At 39.1% G+C, this 15000-nt stretch overlaps 1 protein-coding gene across 4 annotated transcripts in view; it reads left to right on the top strand.

Annotated features, from left to right (window-relative positions):
* Positions 1-15000, top strand: part of LOC138051673 (ATP-binding cassette sub-family C member 4-like) — a 54725-nt gene that overhangs the window by 6440 nt on the left and 33285 nt on the right. The window contains exons 1-2 of one of the 4 annotated variants that reach the window (XM_068897929.1): positions 716-773; positions 11936-12312. In XM_068897929.1, the coding sequence (XP_068754030.1) occupies positions 731-773; positions 11936-12312 (420 nt within the window). In that variant the 5' untranslated portion in view covers positions 716-730. Of the gene's footprint in view, positions 1-715; positions 774-11752; positions 12313-15000 lie in introns of those variants that run through there. The other 3 variants (XM_068897928.1, XM_068897926.1, XM_068897930.1) reach the window with 3 other exon arrangements.

Here is a 15000-nt window from a genome sequence, read left to right as displayed (position 1 = left end):
ACTCGTGATCAGTGTCATTAAAAACGGATATGTAGAAATAGGAGGGTAAGAATGGAGCCTTGTGGAGTTGATTAACAAGATTTTATCCTTCGTGGCCGATATCGCTTCATAGTACAGGACTAATACTACGAGACAAGTGAAGACCATTGAGAGGGAAACTTCTCACTACAGAAAAGTTAACCCTAGAAACGTCTTTCCGATTCTCAATTGAACCTGACTGGATCTTGCAGTTGCTTCGTTCCACACCCATTTTCAGAGCTCACGAAAGCAGGAAGGTTGACTCCAAACTAGTTTTTATCGGTAAAATCTTAAGAATTAAATTTGTCGATAAACACAAGTTTAAATTTGATATCCCCAATAGGGAATTAATTTATCACTCCATTTCTGGGAATGAGCTCCACCAGAGAATTTCCCCTTGAGCGCCCATTTTTCAGTACCGTTGAGTTTGCTTCCGCCTTGCACCGGATTCCAATTGGGCTTCGTTGATGTATCTAGACTGCGTTTCAAATTGTTTGGAGATCGTTTCATCCTCACCAATCGAGCTGATACCATATCACGGGCTCGTTTTCTAGAATTGTATTTCTCTCTAAACTTTCACAGTAATTTAGTATAGCGCTTTATGATGTCATTGATGTCTGATTGAAACATAAGACTTCGACAACGCCTCCTTCACTTTCATTTTTATAATCGCTTTAAAGGCTTCCGAGATCTGCCTATTCGCATATTAAAGATGGCCTTCGAAAAAAGAAAAGATCCGCTACATTTTGTGCAAGGTAATGATCTTTAACTAACAAAGTTCTACTTCTGGAGGAACTATATCAAGAAATGCCTTAATTCCTCAGCACAATTTTTTTTTTCTGGTATGCATAATGATGTCATTGATGTTTGATTGAAACAAAAGACTTCGACAACGCCTCCTTCACTAATGGAAACAAAAGCCCTTTGTTTTCTCTTCCGCTGAATAAAATGCGCCGAAACTCTGCGTTGAGGAGGTAATCGTCGGCGTGAAATATTAAGCTACAGTGGGGAGAGGAATAAGGCAATTTTAGGTGATTTTACTTAGGGGTAACCAGGGGATAAATCATAGCTTGGCATCCTTGAATTCATAATATATTTATATATGTTTATTTCAATTTTTTTTGAGCGCATATTTTGCTGTAAAAAAGGAAACGTCAACGAAAAACCAATCACAGATAAGCCACCGATAAAGAGGAGTACTTTGCATTGTAATAGGTGCACAGAAAAGTAACTTCTGTCTGTTCATCACCATGCACTTTCATTGAAGTGAAAACAACTTTCACTTGTAGAGCTGTTGTTGACTGTTCGACTCTTGTTGGTATTTGAAATCAACGATTTATGCACACTAATCGTTTAAAAATATTGCCGAATTGAAGTAATTTGAAAGTCCATTACTTAAAAGAGCGGAGCAAAATTTAATTTCTTTCATCCGATACATTTTGAATTAATCCGTTAGTCTTGAAACTACCTGAATATGTAAGTCTTGGCTCATTCCTTTGCAGTGAATTGGTTTATTGTATTTCGCATGCTTGAGTTTAAACGGAAACAGAAAAGAGAAAACAGTAAACAGTAGAAATGGCAGGTTGAGAGAGTGTTCGAGAGGTAAATGTGGTCCATGATGTGAGTCTAAGATTTCTAAAGCTCTAAAATATGTAAGGTCTTTTGGGGGTTCTAAAATCTTAAGTTCTAGAATATCAAACGACCCTTTTTGGGCTTCTAAAATCTCTAAACGTTCTAAAAGGTTCCGCCTGATAACCCTACGTGTAAATATCATTCCGACTTGGAACGATGTTTTACAGAGTCTACAGAGTGTGCTGAGCAATTTTTCAAATGGCTGGGGTCCTTGAAATACATGTGCAAAAAAATGTTGCGCTATAGGTTTGTATTTTTTTCGTGGAATATTGTGGACAGGCACAACAAAAGAAAAGAAAGGCAGCTCACGAAAGCTGGCCGGGCTAATGTAAAGTGTATCATCATCATGCACGGACTGAATATAGTTGAAGTTTTGAGTTGACCGTAACAGAGAATAAAGAATGTTTAGACTGAAATGTTTATATCCTGGTTGTTTGTATACTGAGTACAGTGTTAAATAAAGACCTTAAAGGGGAGATGACGGGTTTGTAAGCGGCTCGTGTTAGCCGACATTTGTTCAATCTGAGCAAGGTCACACGCAAGGTTACGCACACGCTTAAAGAACGAACCATACACATATTCGTCCGTTCACTTTTAAGTCAAGTTTTCATGTCCAAAATTCGTTTGGGAAAACGGCGGAACGTTTTAGCTCACTTAAGGTGCTTGGCCTAATCAATGAAACGAGCGCTTGGGCTTCATCAGTAAACGAGTGCGATATTCCTCACACAATCTCGGTAAAAAAAATAGTTAACCAAACCGTAAAATGAAACGTAAAATCCTAATCACTAAAACGAGCGCTCAGGCTTAATAAGTAAACGTGTGCTATATTCATCACACTATCTCGTAAAGAGTGTGATTAACCGAACCGTAACATGAAAGCTCAAATTTGAATGAAAGAACGAGACTAGTTAGAAGAGCTAGGGATCGTTGGATATTCTAGAACTTAGAGATTTTAGAGATTTTAGAACCCCCAAAAGACCTTACATATTCTAGAGCTTTAGAAATCTTAGACTCACAACATGGACCACGGATATTCTAGAACTGTAGAACTTTTAGAGATTTTAGAAGCCCCAAAGGGATCGTTTGATATTGTCACCTCATCTATAGCTATCTTCTATTTTAGAGTTATTTTAAAAAGACTGAGGGGCTTTGGGGCTTCTAAAATCTCTAAAAGTTCTACAGTTCTAGAATATCCATGGTCCATGTTGTGAGTCTAAGATTTCTAAAGCTCTAGAATATGTAAGATCTTTTGGGGGTTCTAAAAACTCTAAAATCTCTAAAGTTATAGAATATCAAACGATCCCTAGCTCTTCTAGCTAGAACAGTTCTAGAATGCTATAGAAGTTTCTAATGTCAAGACCTGCACTTTTATGGAAAGTTCTGACTCTTTCGGTAAGTGTATTTTTAGTGTTTCAGCGTGCATTCTATCGTGCAGAATACCATCGTGCAAGCAGCAAGATCGACATATTTTCTTTGGAAACGACACCAATGTCCTCTTCCACTACAGTTTTATGTTTCCGAAACTCTGAATAGCTTCGGCAAGACCTACTTCCACGGATGTCTCCCAAAAGAGACTGATGTAATGTTTTTCCACGGTACTTTTAATCAGTTTTTAGCGGCGTGGGAAAATTCTCGTGCGTTATTAGATATAATTCAAACCCCCTCGTTTTATTATTTTTGTGATTGCAGGGCTCGAAATAATTTTCGGAGAGACTCTGGGAACGATGACCGGTCAAATTCATTTTAACTCGGTCACGTACCTATTCTGGCCTGTGAAATTATATATAATAAATAACTCTTAAAACAGGGGCCCATGAACCAAAACTGGCGTTATATATTTCCAAAAAAGTTGTTGCTTAGAGCTTATAGCACTTTAAAGCACTCATTGTCAACAACGGTTCTTGTTGCATTTCACCCAGGATTTCAGATCAAAGTTCCGCAAATGGCAATACACAGCGACTTAGCACAGGGGCATTCTGTCTGCGCGTGCGCGACTTTGAGATCTCTTATGAGCGTATCCGCTGTCCCGCCATAAGCAGAAACCAAAATAATGGCGGTCTACCTGGCGAAAAGTTTCGAGTTCGTGTCGTTATCTGTGTAGTTTATCTTCCTTGCCTTACGTGTAGACGGTATCAAAAGATCGAGAAACGGTTGGGCTGTTTATGGCAAAAAGTCACAGCAAAGTACTTTCGAATAATAAGGGGAAAACAAGTTGTTTTGGTGTGGAACTCAAACGTAGTCAGTAATCTTGCGAAAGTTGCATAATTCGAAGGGCTCTTCAAACAGACATAAGCAGACTAGACAGACATTTTACCGCGTTAGTTTTGATTCCAACCTACGTGTTTACCTCTCACTGTTCTCTCTTTTGCTCTGTTGGGCATTCTTGTTTCAAATGTGTTAAAATATCGAGAATTTCAGCTACATTATGAAAATATATGTTTACACCCAAAGTTTACGGTAACTTTCCTTTTTCGGTTTTAAGTTTGTTGGCATGAACGCGAACAAGCGTGAACGACGGACCAAAAACAGCAGCTTTGACCAAATTATGGTCTGAGTAAACAGCCAGGAAATAGAGTTGGTAATGTTACCACGAGAAAATTGTTTAGAAATTGTGGAACGTTTGAAGCTTCTGACAGAGAGTAAGTCATGTTAAGTCTTGGTTCCGTGTATTGCATGGAGCACCTCCCATTTGAAAATTACTGCTTACATGGTGTTAGCTTCAGGGAACTAGAGCAAGATAGCTGGTTAAGGTTTTGAGTTGAAGCACATCCCAAATCCCTAGGGAACTAAATCTGAGGACCTGAAATAAATAACCACTGTCTAAGGGCATAGCAAGGTCTATGATTCCCATGTTGTAATTGAAAAAACTGCCCTCTTGAACCTTGTACAACTGTCTCAATCTGTAGGAATGATCCTTCTCTGTGTTCATTTCCAAAGAATCAGACTATTCAAGTTGAAAATTGATTACAAAATGACAACAGGAAATTAGTAAGTTCTGACTAGACCAGGCCCAGGGAACAAAGCGATGTTAAGAGTGACACACCAAAGAGTATTCCTTTTTTAATATCAAGCCCCAAGCTTTTTAAACTTTTACAAGCATAGAACTAAAATATAATTTAATTTGTTAGTCCTTCGGAAGTATAAGATATGAGGAAATGGTCAACAACTGTATTCACAATAAATGGATATCAAAAACTTAATGATCACGAGTGTTTTTCTTCATATCAACTTGCTGGTCACCTTACTGAGACTATGACATGCAACACTTTATTATGTAGGATGTGACTCCAACTAGTGAAATCTTAACTGTACATTGAATTTATAAGGAACAAAGAATCCCATTTGTATGAGCCTCATGAATTCAGCACATCTGTTAATTTTATTGCAAACAAATTAATTATGTATGAGTGTTTAAGATTCCAATCATAATCCAGAACTTCAAGAGCTTCAAATACGGCTGTTTCACATAACTTATCTGCCCGTTTATCTTCATTCACAACTGTTTCTCAAGGTAACACCTTTCCACAAAACTTGACCTCTCAGCCATCACTTCTCTCCATTGCTCCAATTGTTGAGCCACTGCCCATGTCTCTAAACAGCAGAGAATACGCTGTGAGTTCTTTTGATCCTAACTTTTAATTCTGTACATGAAACACTTTTTCCAAAGCAAGCTTACTGATAAACCTAAGACATGGAGAATTATGTTTATACTAGAACTTGTTTATGGATGCTGGACACTTTTCGAGAAACTGTGATGAGTAAATTCTTCAAAATAAAGACATGCAATATGGAACTCTTTTCATTCTTCTAGATAACTACATTCCCCTTGTCCTTTCCATTAACAGCCTAACCTTAAAACTAAATAATAATTTGCAGAGTACTTCTGATCATGGCTCAGAATACATGTCTGAACAGATGTCACTACAAAGCACTAACAGACAAGCTTCTAATGCATACAACCATTAGCCTCTTTGAAAGCCACAAGCATGGGCTACAAGGTGGCCTTATTGCAACCAGCTCTTCTGGAAACATCAGTAACTTCATCAGATATCTTGCAGGAATGGTTATGCATGAGTGGGGGGCACAACTGCAAGGATCAAACATGGCCATTTTAGGTCTGAAGTAAACATCAATAATATAGGGTTTCATTTCTTTCAACTTAAGTAAACCATTCTCTCCCTCTTCCTCACACTATCTTGGTTTTTACAAACATTGTAAATGCTCATAAAGATTTGCTACACTGTACCCAGTATTTATTCAACATTTTTTGGGTACAAATAACATTCAAGGTAATATGTAAATGAACTCCCTTGCTTACTCTCATTGCAAATTTGAAAGTATTATTGTTCATCTAGTTTTCAACATAATTTTGTGTCTTCCTTTACCCGTGAATTGTGGTGAACATTTATTGATTTTTATACTACAGTATATGGATTGTTGGAAGAGCCAGTACATGACAAATCTGATGTGTAACATATTATTTGTGAATAATGATTGTTGAGAAGATGATCAAAATATAGTGACAGGTCTTGCAGATAATCAACTGCATGTTTCACTTATTGTAGACGGTACAACGGGATTTTGGCAAGTAAAACGTGTTTCTTAACATTTTTTTGTACAAATGTATAACTAACACATACATCTAAAGAAATCGTGATTGGCATTCCTCTACAGGCTAAGGGATGCACACTTAAAGCGAAATGTTCAACAGTTCTGCCCTACAGAGCTCGTCTCCAGAATTACAACCCAATCTTTTTGAATGAGCATTCTCACTTATTTCTTAAATCGCTCGTCTAAGAACACTTGCTGAGGTAAATTCAGTTGCTGCACGTAGAAAAAAAACCGACGAGCTTCTAATGCTAGTCTGCTAGGTAGCAGCATGCTAATGAAATAAACACGATAACACAGCTTACGCCATCCGGTTCGAAAACTACATGGACAAGCTCCAAATGTGAAATCTTCGACAGTAAACGGTATTAGTTTGCGTTGTTACAAAAAAGAGCACGCATTTTTTCGGAATAAATAAACCAGATGAAGCGGAGGACAAATAAACAAACAATGCACTAAAAAAGTGTTCTCGGACTTGGGGGCCGGCGAAAAAGGGTAGTTTAACCGAACTTTTGACTTAAGTTAGCTCTAGGAGACGAAGCTACTGAAGCACAGGAAAAAAAATTGCAAAAGTCATCGTGTATTGAAATGACACTACAACCTTGTTAAAAATGGACAACTATATGCTCTGCACAACAGACTTGGAGAGCAGCAAGACAGAAAACTTTTGTGATCCACGACTTGGAAAATCAATCAAAACTTCCCAAATAAAAATTTGCCAAAAGCTGTTGTAATAACATTGTAATCCTACAAACAGCGCATTTTTTAAAGCCTGGAGTCCCAAGCGGCTGCAAAGAGGAAGAATAGACAATGTTATTTGAAGTAATTTAAAGCTTGGGGGCCGGCGGAATTATGATGAAAACTTACTTCAAAGTTGAAGCAAAATCAGCTCAAATTCAAAATTTCCATCTCATAAAGTGTGGTTTATCTGAGGATCGTGTCAATATGCAGCCCTGTGATTCATAACAATAAAGCTTCAACATCTTCAAACTAACCTGCATCATTTGTCTTCTCGTGTGAACATCTTGAACTTCGGTAAATCAAATGCCAAACACCGCTTCTTTGGGCCTTTATCTCGTTTTGTTCGGGATTTGATCATTAAAATATTCTCATCCGAACTCCCAACAAACTCGAAGAATATCCATAGTGATAGAAAAGTGTGTAATTTTGTTACAATCTTTCATCTCTGTTGACAAAATATTTTTCAAAGTGTAGATCGCCCGTTTAAAAACCCGCGAACAGCGCGTTCAAAATAACAATGGCGCCAAACTCGAATAATTCGATTCCCTTCGCGCATGCTCAGACAAAATGCCCATGTGCTCAGCGACTTTCTACAACTGAAACAACTGAACAGCATGGAAATTTGAATTTATTACGTGGAATGCCGAAAGCATACCACGTCTTAAAACCGGGTTGGTGTGAAATTTTATTTTTTTTGTTGGTAATCACAAATGTGCATACCCCACGGATATTGAATTAAGCTCCGATCGGGTGAATTTCCCTTTATACCCTTCAGTATATCCGAACTTCCCTGCCTCATCTAGAAACCGTATACTTTCCATGCGCTTCGCGATCATGTGCGCGCGTTAGACCACTCGGCCACCGCGACACAGATCTGTTGCAACGAGGAAAGCAATTATTTATTGTGGAATCTTTCCGCCGGCCATGATTGACACAGTATAAAAATATTCCATAAAGTGGACAGATGTTTTTTTCTTTGAGAAAGACAAGCTTTAAAGGTAAGAAGAATTTTCTACGTTATTTCTAGATCTTGCTTCGTACTTATAGTTGTGTGTTCCGCTGTGAACATTACGGTATTTTGCACAGAACGAATACTTCATTAGGAGTATTTTGCATAGCACGAATACTCTAACTTTTCTTGGGAACCGGTTTGTTCAGCCGTTTTGACGTAGAAAGAAAATAAGAAAATAGCTTTCAACGGCCAAACAAAATAAAAAATGAAATCGAGTTTAAAAAAAGCGAATTACTGATGTCCGTAACGGGGACTTCGCAGCGGTCCCCCACCCAAGTACTCCCCTCATTCGGAGGAGCTTAACTTCAGCTGACACCTAAGCTAACATCAACGATTGAGATCTTTGTGTTAAATTCGCACATGTATCTTGTCGAACTTTATTAAAACTTGAAAGAAAGAAAGTAAACTAACAAAAACCCGGTGTCTTGCCGTCATTTTGTCACAGATTCACTGGACTGAGGAGATACGCGATATTTTTTAAAATAGGAGCGCATTGCGTACGTGTGGTAATGCTGTAACTAGACAGTGTTTTCTCGAGAAGCGATCACTAGGGTTTTTTTGTTTTCGTGTTTGATAGTTTTTTGTTCAGCTCGAGTGTAGAATCATGACGAACTTTTGTAGTTTGTGAGAACTATTTACTACTTGTAGCTTTTGTTGAGTTTTGAATCGATAATAGAAAGAGTTTTGGCGATTTAAACCCAGACTGGACTACTGGACTTAAGCTTTTTCCTTGACGAGATTTCAAGTTATTGTGAAACGTTTGGTACCAAGTTACTCTAATACTGAAATCAAGATTATGGAATTGTAAAACTAAAACTTTGGACTGGACTATAGAACGCGCAATTACGGAATTTTACATTTTTGAGCATTCTGAGAAATGGAGTTCACATGTTGTCTTCTTGTCTTCGCCAAGGCAGATTTAAACAGTTTGCAAGAAACTAAACCAGGATTACGGAACAGGAATTCGAATACATGGTCCGGTTGTTCGAAAGCCGATTACCTTAATCCAGGATTAGGGTAAACTTTTGTTTCATGTTTTCAACTTTTTGGTGAAAGTTTCCTTTGCTTATTGACATCTTCTAATGTAAAGTTTCACGGAATATCAGCCTTGAACAGCATTTGGGAGTAGAGAATAAAACTCGTTTGTTCATTTTTAACCTGAGATTAGCATTAATCGGCTTTTGAACAACTGCACAGGATGATAAGTTGTTGAACTGTGATCTGTAATAGGTTTTTCGGAGGATTTAAGGCTGATCTTGTAATTTTTGGATGAACGTAGTTAAGGAAGGAAATAAAACTGTAGGATTTAAATAAAGTCTCATTCCAAAAAATAAATAAATGAAAGATCCCGTATCCCGAGAACCCGCTAATAGGGCTTCCTTGTTCGCATTTGCAACTTTAGTAACATTAATAATGAGTTTTTACTACAGACAACTTCAAGTTATATTACAGATGTATCTTTTTGGTAATCTCTCGCCATTTTCTGAAGTTTACCTGTACTTGAAGTTCACTGTAAGTGGACAATTTGTGTCAACTGTTTGCGCATTCCACGGATACGCCTTTGGAGGGGTCTTGTTTCATTTTCAAAACGATCAAATGTGACCGGTCAACAAGACCGGCGAGACGAAAGGTTGACCGGTCAACTCCCAAATCAGTTCGGACATTGTCCGTTGACCGGCCGTTATTTCGAGCCCGGGATTGATATATTTCTGAGGTAGAAAAACAAACCGCACTGAAACTAGTTCTAGATTTTAAATCTCCCTCCAAATTCTGGGGTTTCCGAATTACTTACCGACTTCCTGTCGGACTTCCATTGTTATGCAAGCGGCCAATCAAAAAAATGGTTGAAGTCCATTATCCCAAAGTCTCTCCGGGCGCTCTCCCGCTGACCAAAAAGCCCGAGGATCCTGGGTACTAGATTGCGTAATAATTTGAGAAGGGCTTTGTTGATAGTCTTATTGCCTAATTATGAAGGAGAAGCTTCTTCTAAAAACATTCAAGCCAATTCAAGGCTACGGTGACCAAACCATACCCTATTTCAGACAAAAACAGCTAAAAATCCATACCCTTGGGGGCCGCACATACCTATATAGCACATATAAGGATATATCCCCCTTAGTACTGAGTATAAATGCAACGTTTTGGTAATCAAACTTTCAATTCACGATTCGGCGTCTCACTTCCACCTTTGATTTCCGGTATTAGTGATCGGACGGCTTGGTGTAACTCTGGTTGCGTCGTGGCCCCGTAATGTAATGACTTGGTATTGCCTAGACTTGCCACAAGTCGACCTCACGATAATCCCAGGAGAAAATGTTTTAGCGAGCGAATCGTGATTTTTCGCACGCGAAGTAAATGAGCGAGCGACGAAGTCGCGAGAGGTCGACTTGTCTCGCTTGCAAGGTTTTCATTTGCGTCTCGCGCCAAAAAGGGGATGACGTCATTCGCAAGTCCTGCACTTGATGGCGCAATCCGACGAAAACAGTCGAACATGTTTGTTTCTACGAAATCGAAAGAGGAAATTTGTTGACTTTGTGCTGAAGGTATCAGAAACAAAGATGAAATAAAACAAAAGTTTATTTTCAATCTCGAGTCGCCGCTTGGAAAGGAGATCTCCAGTGGTATTTTTTGGACCAACACTTGTGCCGTGATTTGTGCTGATAGAAACGAAACACTAATTCGAAAGATTAGCAAGTAAGGGAAAGTTTCGAATCGTCAAGAAAGTCAATTGATTTCACTCATGAAAGATCAGGTAGGCTTCAGTCCCCAGTTGTTCGAAGGCTGGATAGCGCTATCCACCGGATAAATCACTATCCAGTGGACAAGTCATAGCAAAACCAATTTCGCTATCCAACGGATAGTGATTTATCCGGTGGATAGCGTTATCCACCTTTTGAACAACAGGGGCCAGGTGTAGGAGACGTACTAGACCGGGATTACATGTAAAAGATACATCTTTGTGAAACTTTTGCTGACCATTTAGCGATGCAATGACTCTCGTCGATGAATACACGTGCATTTGTAATTTTTTTGTTCCATTCGACGAAAAATGTGTCGATAGTCGTTGAGAATCGCCTCGGGACTTCCAAACACCAGTTTATACTTAAGATTTTAAATGTGTTGTCTCCTACATATGACGCTCTAATGCCACGACTATTGCGGCTGGAGACCAAATCTCTCGTGATTGAAATCAGTGAAACAATTACGAATACGACCAAAAAAGCGACCAAAAGCGTACGGGACTAGTTTAAAGGTCAGACTTTTCCCAGCTCTGGTTGGAGCAGACACAAACAGATATATGCAAGACAGATATTCTTGAATTATTTTTCTCTGATAGTCTGGAAGTCACGCTTCACTGCGGGTGGCAAACTTTGATTGACAACTCTATCCCCTGGGGTCCACAAGACTACTCTGATTGGCCTAGCTCAGCGACCCGTTTTTGGGTCGCTAAAATTGGCGCCAATCAAGTATGAAAAGTCCTTCGTTCCGCGCGTATCAAGAGGAAGGACTTCTCGAAAGTCTAGGTATTGCCTTGTTGCTGTGAGACGTCATTTGTGATTAAAATTGCCATGGCCAAAGCCATTTGTCCCGTCAGATTCAGTTTTGGGCAAATCACAGGCAAAACTATACTTGTGACTTGGCTATACTGTAAAAATTGACAAACGTTAGGCAACAACTCCCCTGCCATCAAGGTCTAGAAAGGGTAGACCGATTATTTCGTAACTACCTTTAACCTTCTAGGATCTTTGTGACGAAATAAGTGGTAAACCATTCTTTGAAACATGCCACAGCCTACCGAGAAGCAAAATCCAAGAGATGCTGCAAACTGGCTGTCAGTCATCTTCTTCTGGTGGATGAATGACGTGTTGAAATTAGGCAACAAACGACCACTGACCGACAACGATTTGTTTCCTCTTCTCGAAGATTATAAAGCTGAGGTTCTCGTGGAGGACGCTGAGAAACACTGGTTCCAAGAATTAAAAAGATGCCAGTCCAGGAAAAGGAAACCACGCTTATCGAAAGCAATGACCAGCCTTATTCCCTGGAAATCAGGTCTCGTGATGATATTTTTGAAAATCCTAGAGTCCTTCAGTAGTGCCTTACAACCTCTCTGTCTTTGGCTGGTGCTAAAGACATTGAACGATGGACCAAATCTGGACTTGAAGTTTGCGTTCATGTACGTGGCATTTTTGGGAGCGACAAGTGTAATGAAAGCTTTAACAACATATCACTATGACTACCTCACTGAACTCTGGGGATTAAAAATGAAGGTGGCGTTAATCGGACTTGTATATAAGAAGGTAAGCTTAGTCATTATATGAATTGGGTTTGATTTTATGCTTAAGGTGGCTCAACTCTACAACACCGTTACACTTAATGGCAATGATATGGTACCATAGAAAACGCTAATAATTGCTTAACAAGAAGCAGATATTAGTGTGACACAAAAAATTGCCATGCCAACAAAAGAACCATCTAAAAACAAAATTTTTGTAATTAAAATAGCGGAAGACCTGTGAGGATTTCAGGGTGCTGTTGAGAAAGTTTGCCAAATCTTTGGTGTGGAGATACTTTTTCCCGAACAGATGAATGCTCTTAAAGCTTTCATTTCAAGAGAGGCTATTTTTTAAAGTTGTCAACGGGGTTCGGAAAGTCGTTGGTGTTTCAGATAGCTCTCTTGGTCCACGCCAAACTTTCGAAGTTCAATCACGGATTTACGGCCAATCCAATACTTTTTGTCATTTTACCACTCGTAAGCCCAATGGAAGACCAGGCGAATTTTCTTCGGAATCTGGGCATCATAGATGGATCTCTAGGAGACGATACGTGTATAAATATGGTGTATTCTTTGCTGGAGTCTTTACTCGCAAATGGCTACTGGCGAAATATGTTGTCATCGGACAAAATTTGATAGGCATTGTGGGTGAAGCGTATTGTATCAGCCATTGGCATGCATTTCATTTTATCTTGATTTTGACCTTATTTGGTTTTCCAGGAAATTATAGTATTAAAACGCTTTTGGGAAGCAGCCACAAGAAACGAAAGATTGGAATGTGAGGGTATAAATACGAAATTATTTACCCGGAAAATATAAGCAGAGATGACGAGACTTATGACACTTTGACATGTTGTAATGTACTTAACAATACCTCGAGCGCGCGTTGGATATACATGAGATAGAGTTGGTTATAATTATATCATATCCAGAAGCACGTGAGGAATAATTATTTATCAAAGGTAAAGGTAAAGTCTTATCCCGGTTTCCATTGCACGAGGAGACTGGGAGTATTTCTACTCCCTCCTTGGATGGGATGCCAGTCCATCGCAGGGTTCCCCCCCGCATTTCGCCGGTACCCATTTATACACCTGGGTGGAGAGAGGCACCGTGGGAGCAAAGTGTCTTGCCCAAGAACACAACACAATGTTCCCGTTCAGGACCCGAACCCGGACCATTCGCTCCGGAGTCGAGCACACTAACCATGAGGCCTCCCACGTAATCAAAAGCGCTCCCAAAATATAGATAAATCTCTCCGACTTTATTTTGTATTGTTTTGGCTATCGTTATTGAACAAACAGAGTTGCTTTATTTGTCAAAATAACGTTTTCAAGTTGCTACCTTGGAATAAAATTATTTTCATGACATACTTTAATTTGTGGCTTTCTTTGTGCTCTCTGGTGTTTCATTTTGTAAATTTTTCCCAGACTTCTTCATTTAACCCCTGTGCAAAGTGATCTTTACCGGCTGCTAATGTGTGTTTCTTTAGTGAATTCTTGATCTTATGCGTATGCTTACCAATTTGTAGAGAAGGGTACAAAAATGTATAAATGGGGAATGCGAAATAGAGAATAGATCGCATTTGCTGAAAGTGAAATCTGCAAGAAAGCAGTATTTGAGGAAGGCTGAAGAGTAGCCAGCATGGAAAGGACTGGCAAGGGAAGAGAGAATGGCGGAAAATAAATTACACAAGGACTAGTTTTCAAGCTGTCTTTTAAAGGTGTTTACTTTTAACAATTAGGGGTGGTCCACAAGGGGCTTTATAGAGTGGTCCATGGACTCAGATTTATTATTACATGCCGTGAGGACCTTCATAGCAGACATAATCGACAGAAAGAAACAGGTTTTACATGTACAGGGGAACTTCCAAGACTTGAGATGCAGTAGCCTTAAGGCCGTGGTTTTTCAAAGTAAGCGAGATGCGGTCTTTGTTGTCTGACGACATTCCTTTCATGCCGGGCTGTGACTCCTACGGCAACAAGAGGAGCAAAGGACACAATTATATCTGTTTTTCAAATGGGAAAGTTTATTGAAGTGCATGAAAGCTCAAACAGGGCCAATATTGCTTTTGGAGTCCAGGCAGTGATGATAAAGCAGAACTCGTTACCTTAATATTTCAAGGGGAGTTTGTACGAACTCAGATGTCATGCCCTGTTAGCTTATATTTTCCAAGTAAATAATTTCGTATTTACCCTAACATTCAAATCTTTTGTTTTTTGGATGTGAAAGAAATCAAAATGTTCAATATAGGATTGGCAAAAGAAGGCGAAAAATGACCACTTGTGGTTACTTCGCAACAACGTTTGCTATAACTTCGTGGAAAACCAAATAAGGTCTATTAAAATCAAGATAAAATGAAATGCATACCAATGGCTGATACAATACGCTTCATCCACAACAATTCCTATCAAATTTTGTCAGATGACAACATATTTCGCCTGTAGCCAAATGACTCCGGCTAAGAATACACGATATTTACAAACTTATCGTCTCCTATAGATCCAGCTCTGATGCCCAGATTCCAAAGAAAATTCACCCGGTCTTCCATTAGGCTTACGAATGGTGAAATGACAATAATTATTGGATTGGTCGTAATTCCGTGATTCGAAAGTTTGACGTGGACCAAGAGAGCCATCTAAAACACCAACAACTTTTCGAACCCCTTTGACAAGTTAAAAAAAATAGCCTCTCTTGAAATGAAAGCTTTAAGAGC

This window comes from Montipora capricornis, chromosome 6 (assembly GCF_036669925.1).
Source record: "Montipora capricornis isolate CH-2021 chromosome 6, ASM3666992v2, whole genome shotgun sequence".
Classification (NCBI taxonomy): Eukaryota; Metazoa; Cnidaria; class Anthozoa; order Scleractinia; family Acroporidae; genus Montipora; species Montipora capricornis.
Note: the sequence above shows the minus strand (reverse complement) of the source record. Positions and strands in the feature narration are given on the sequence as shown.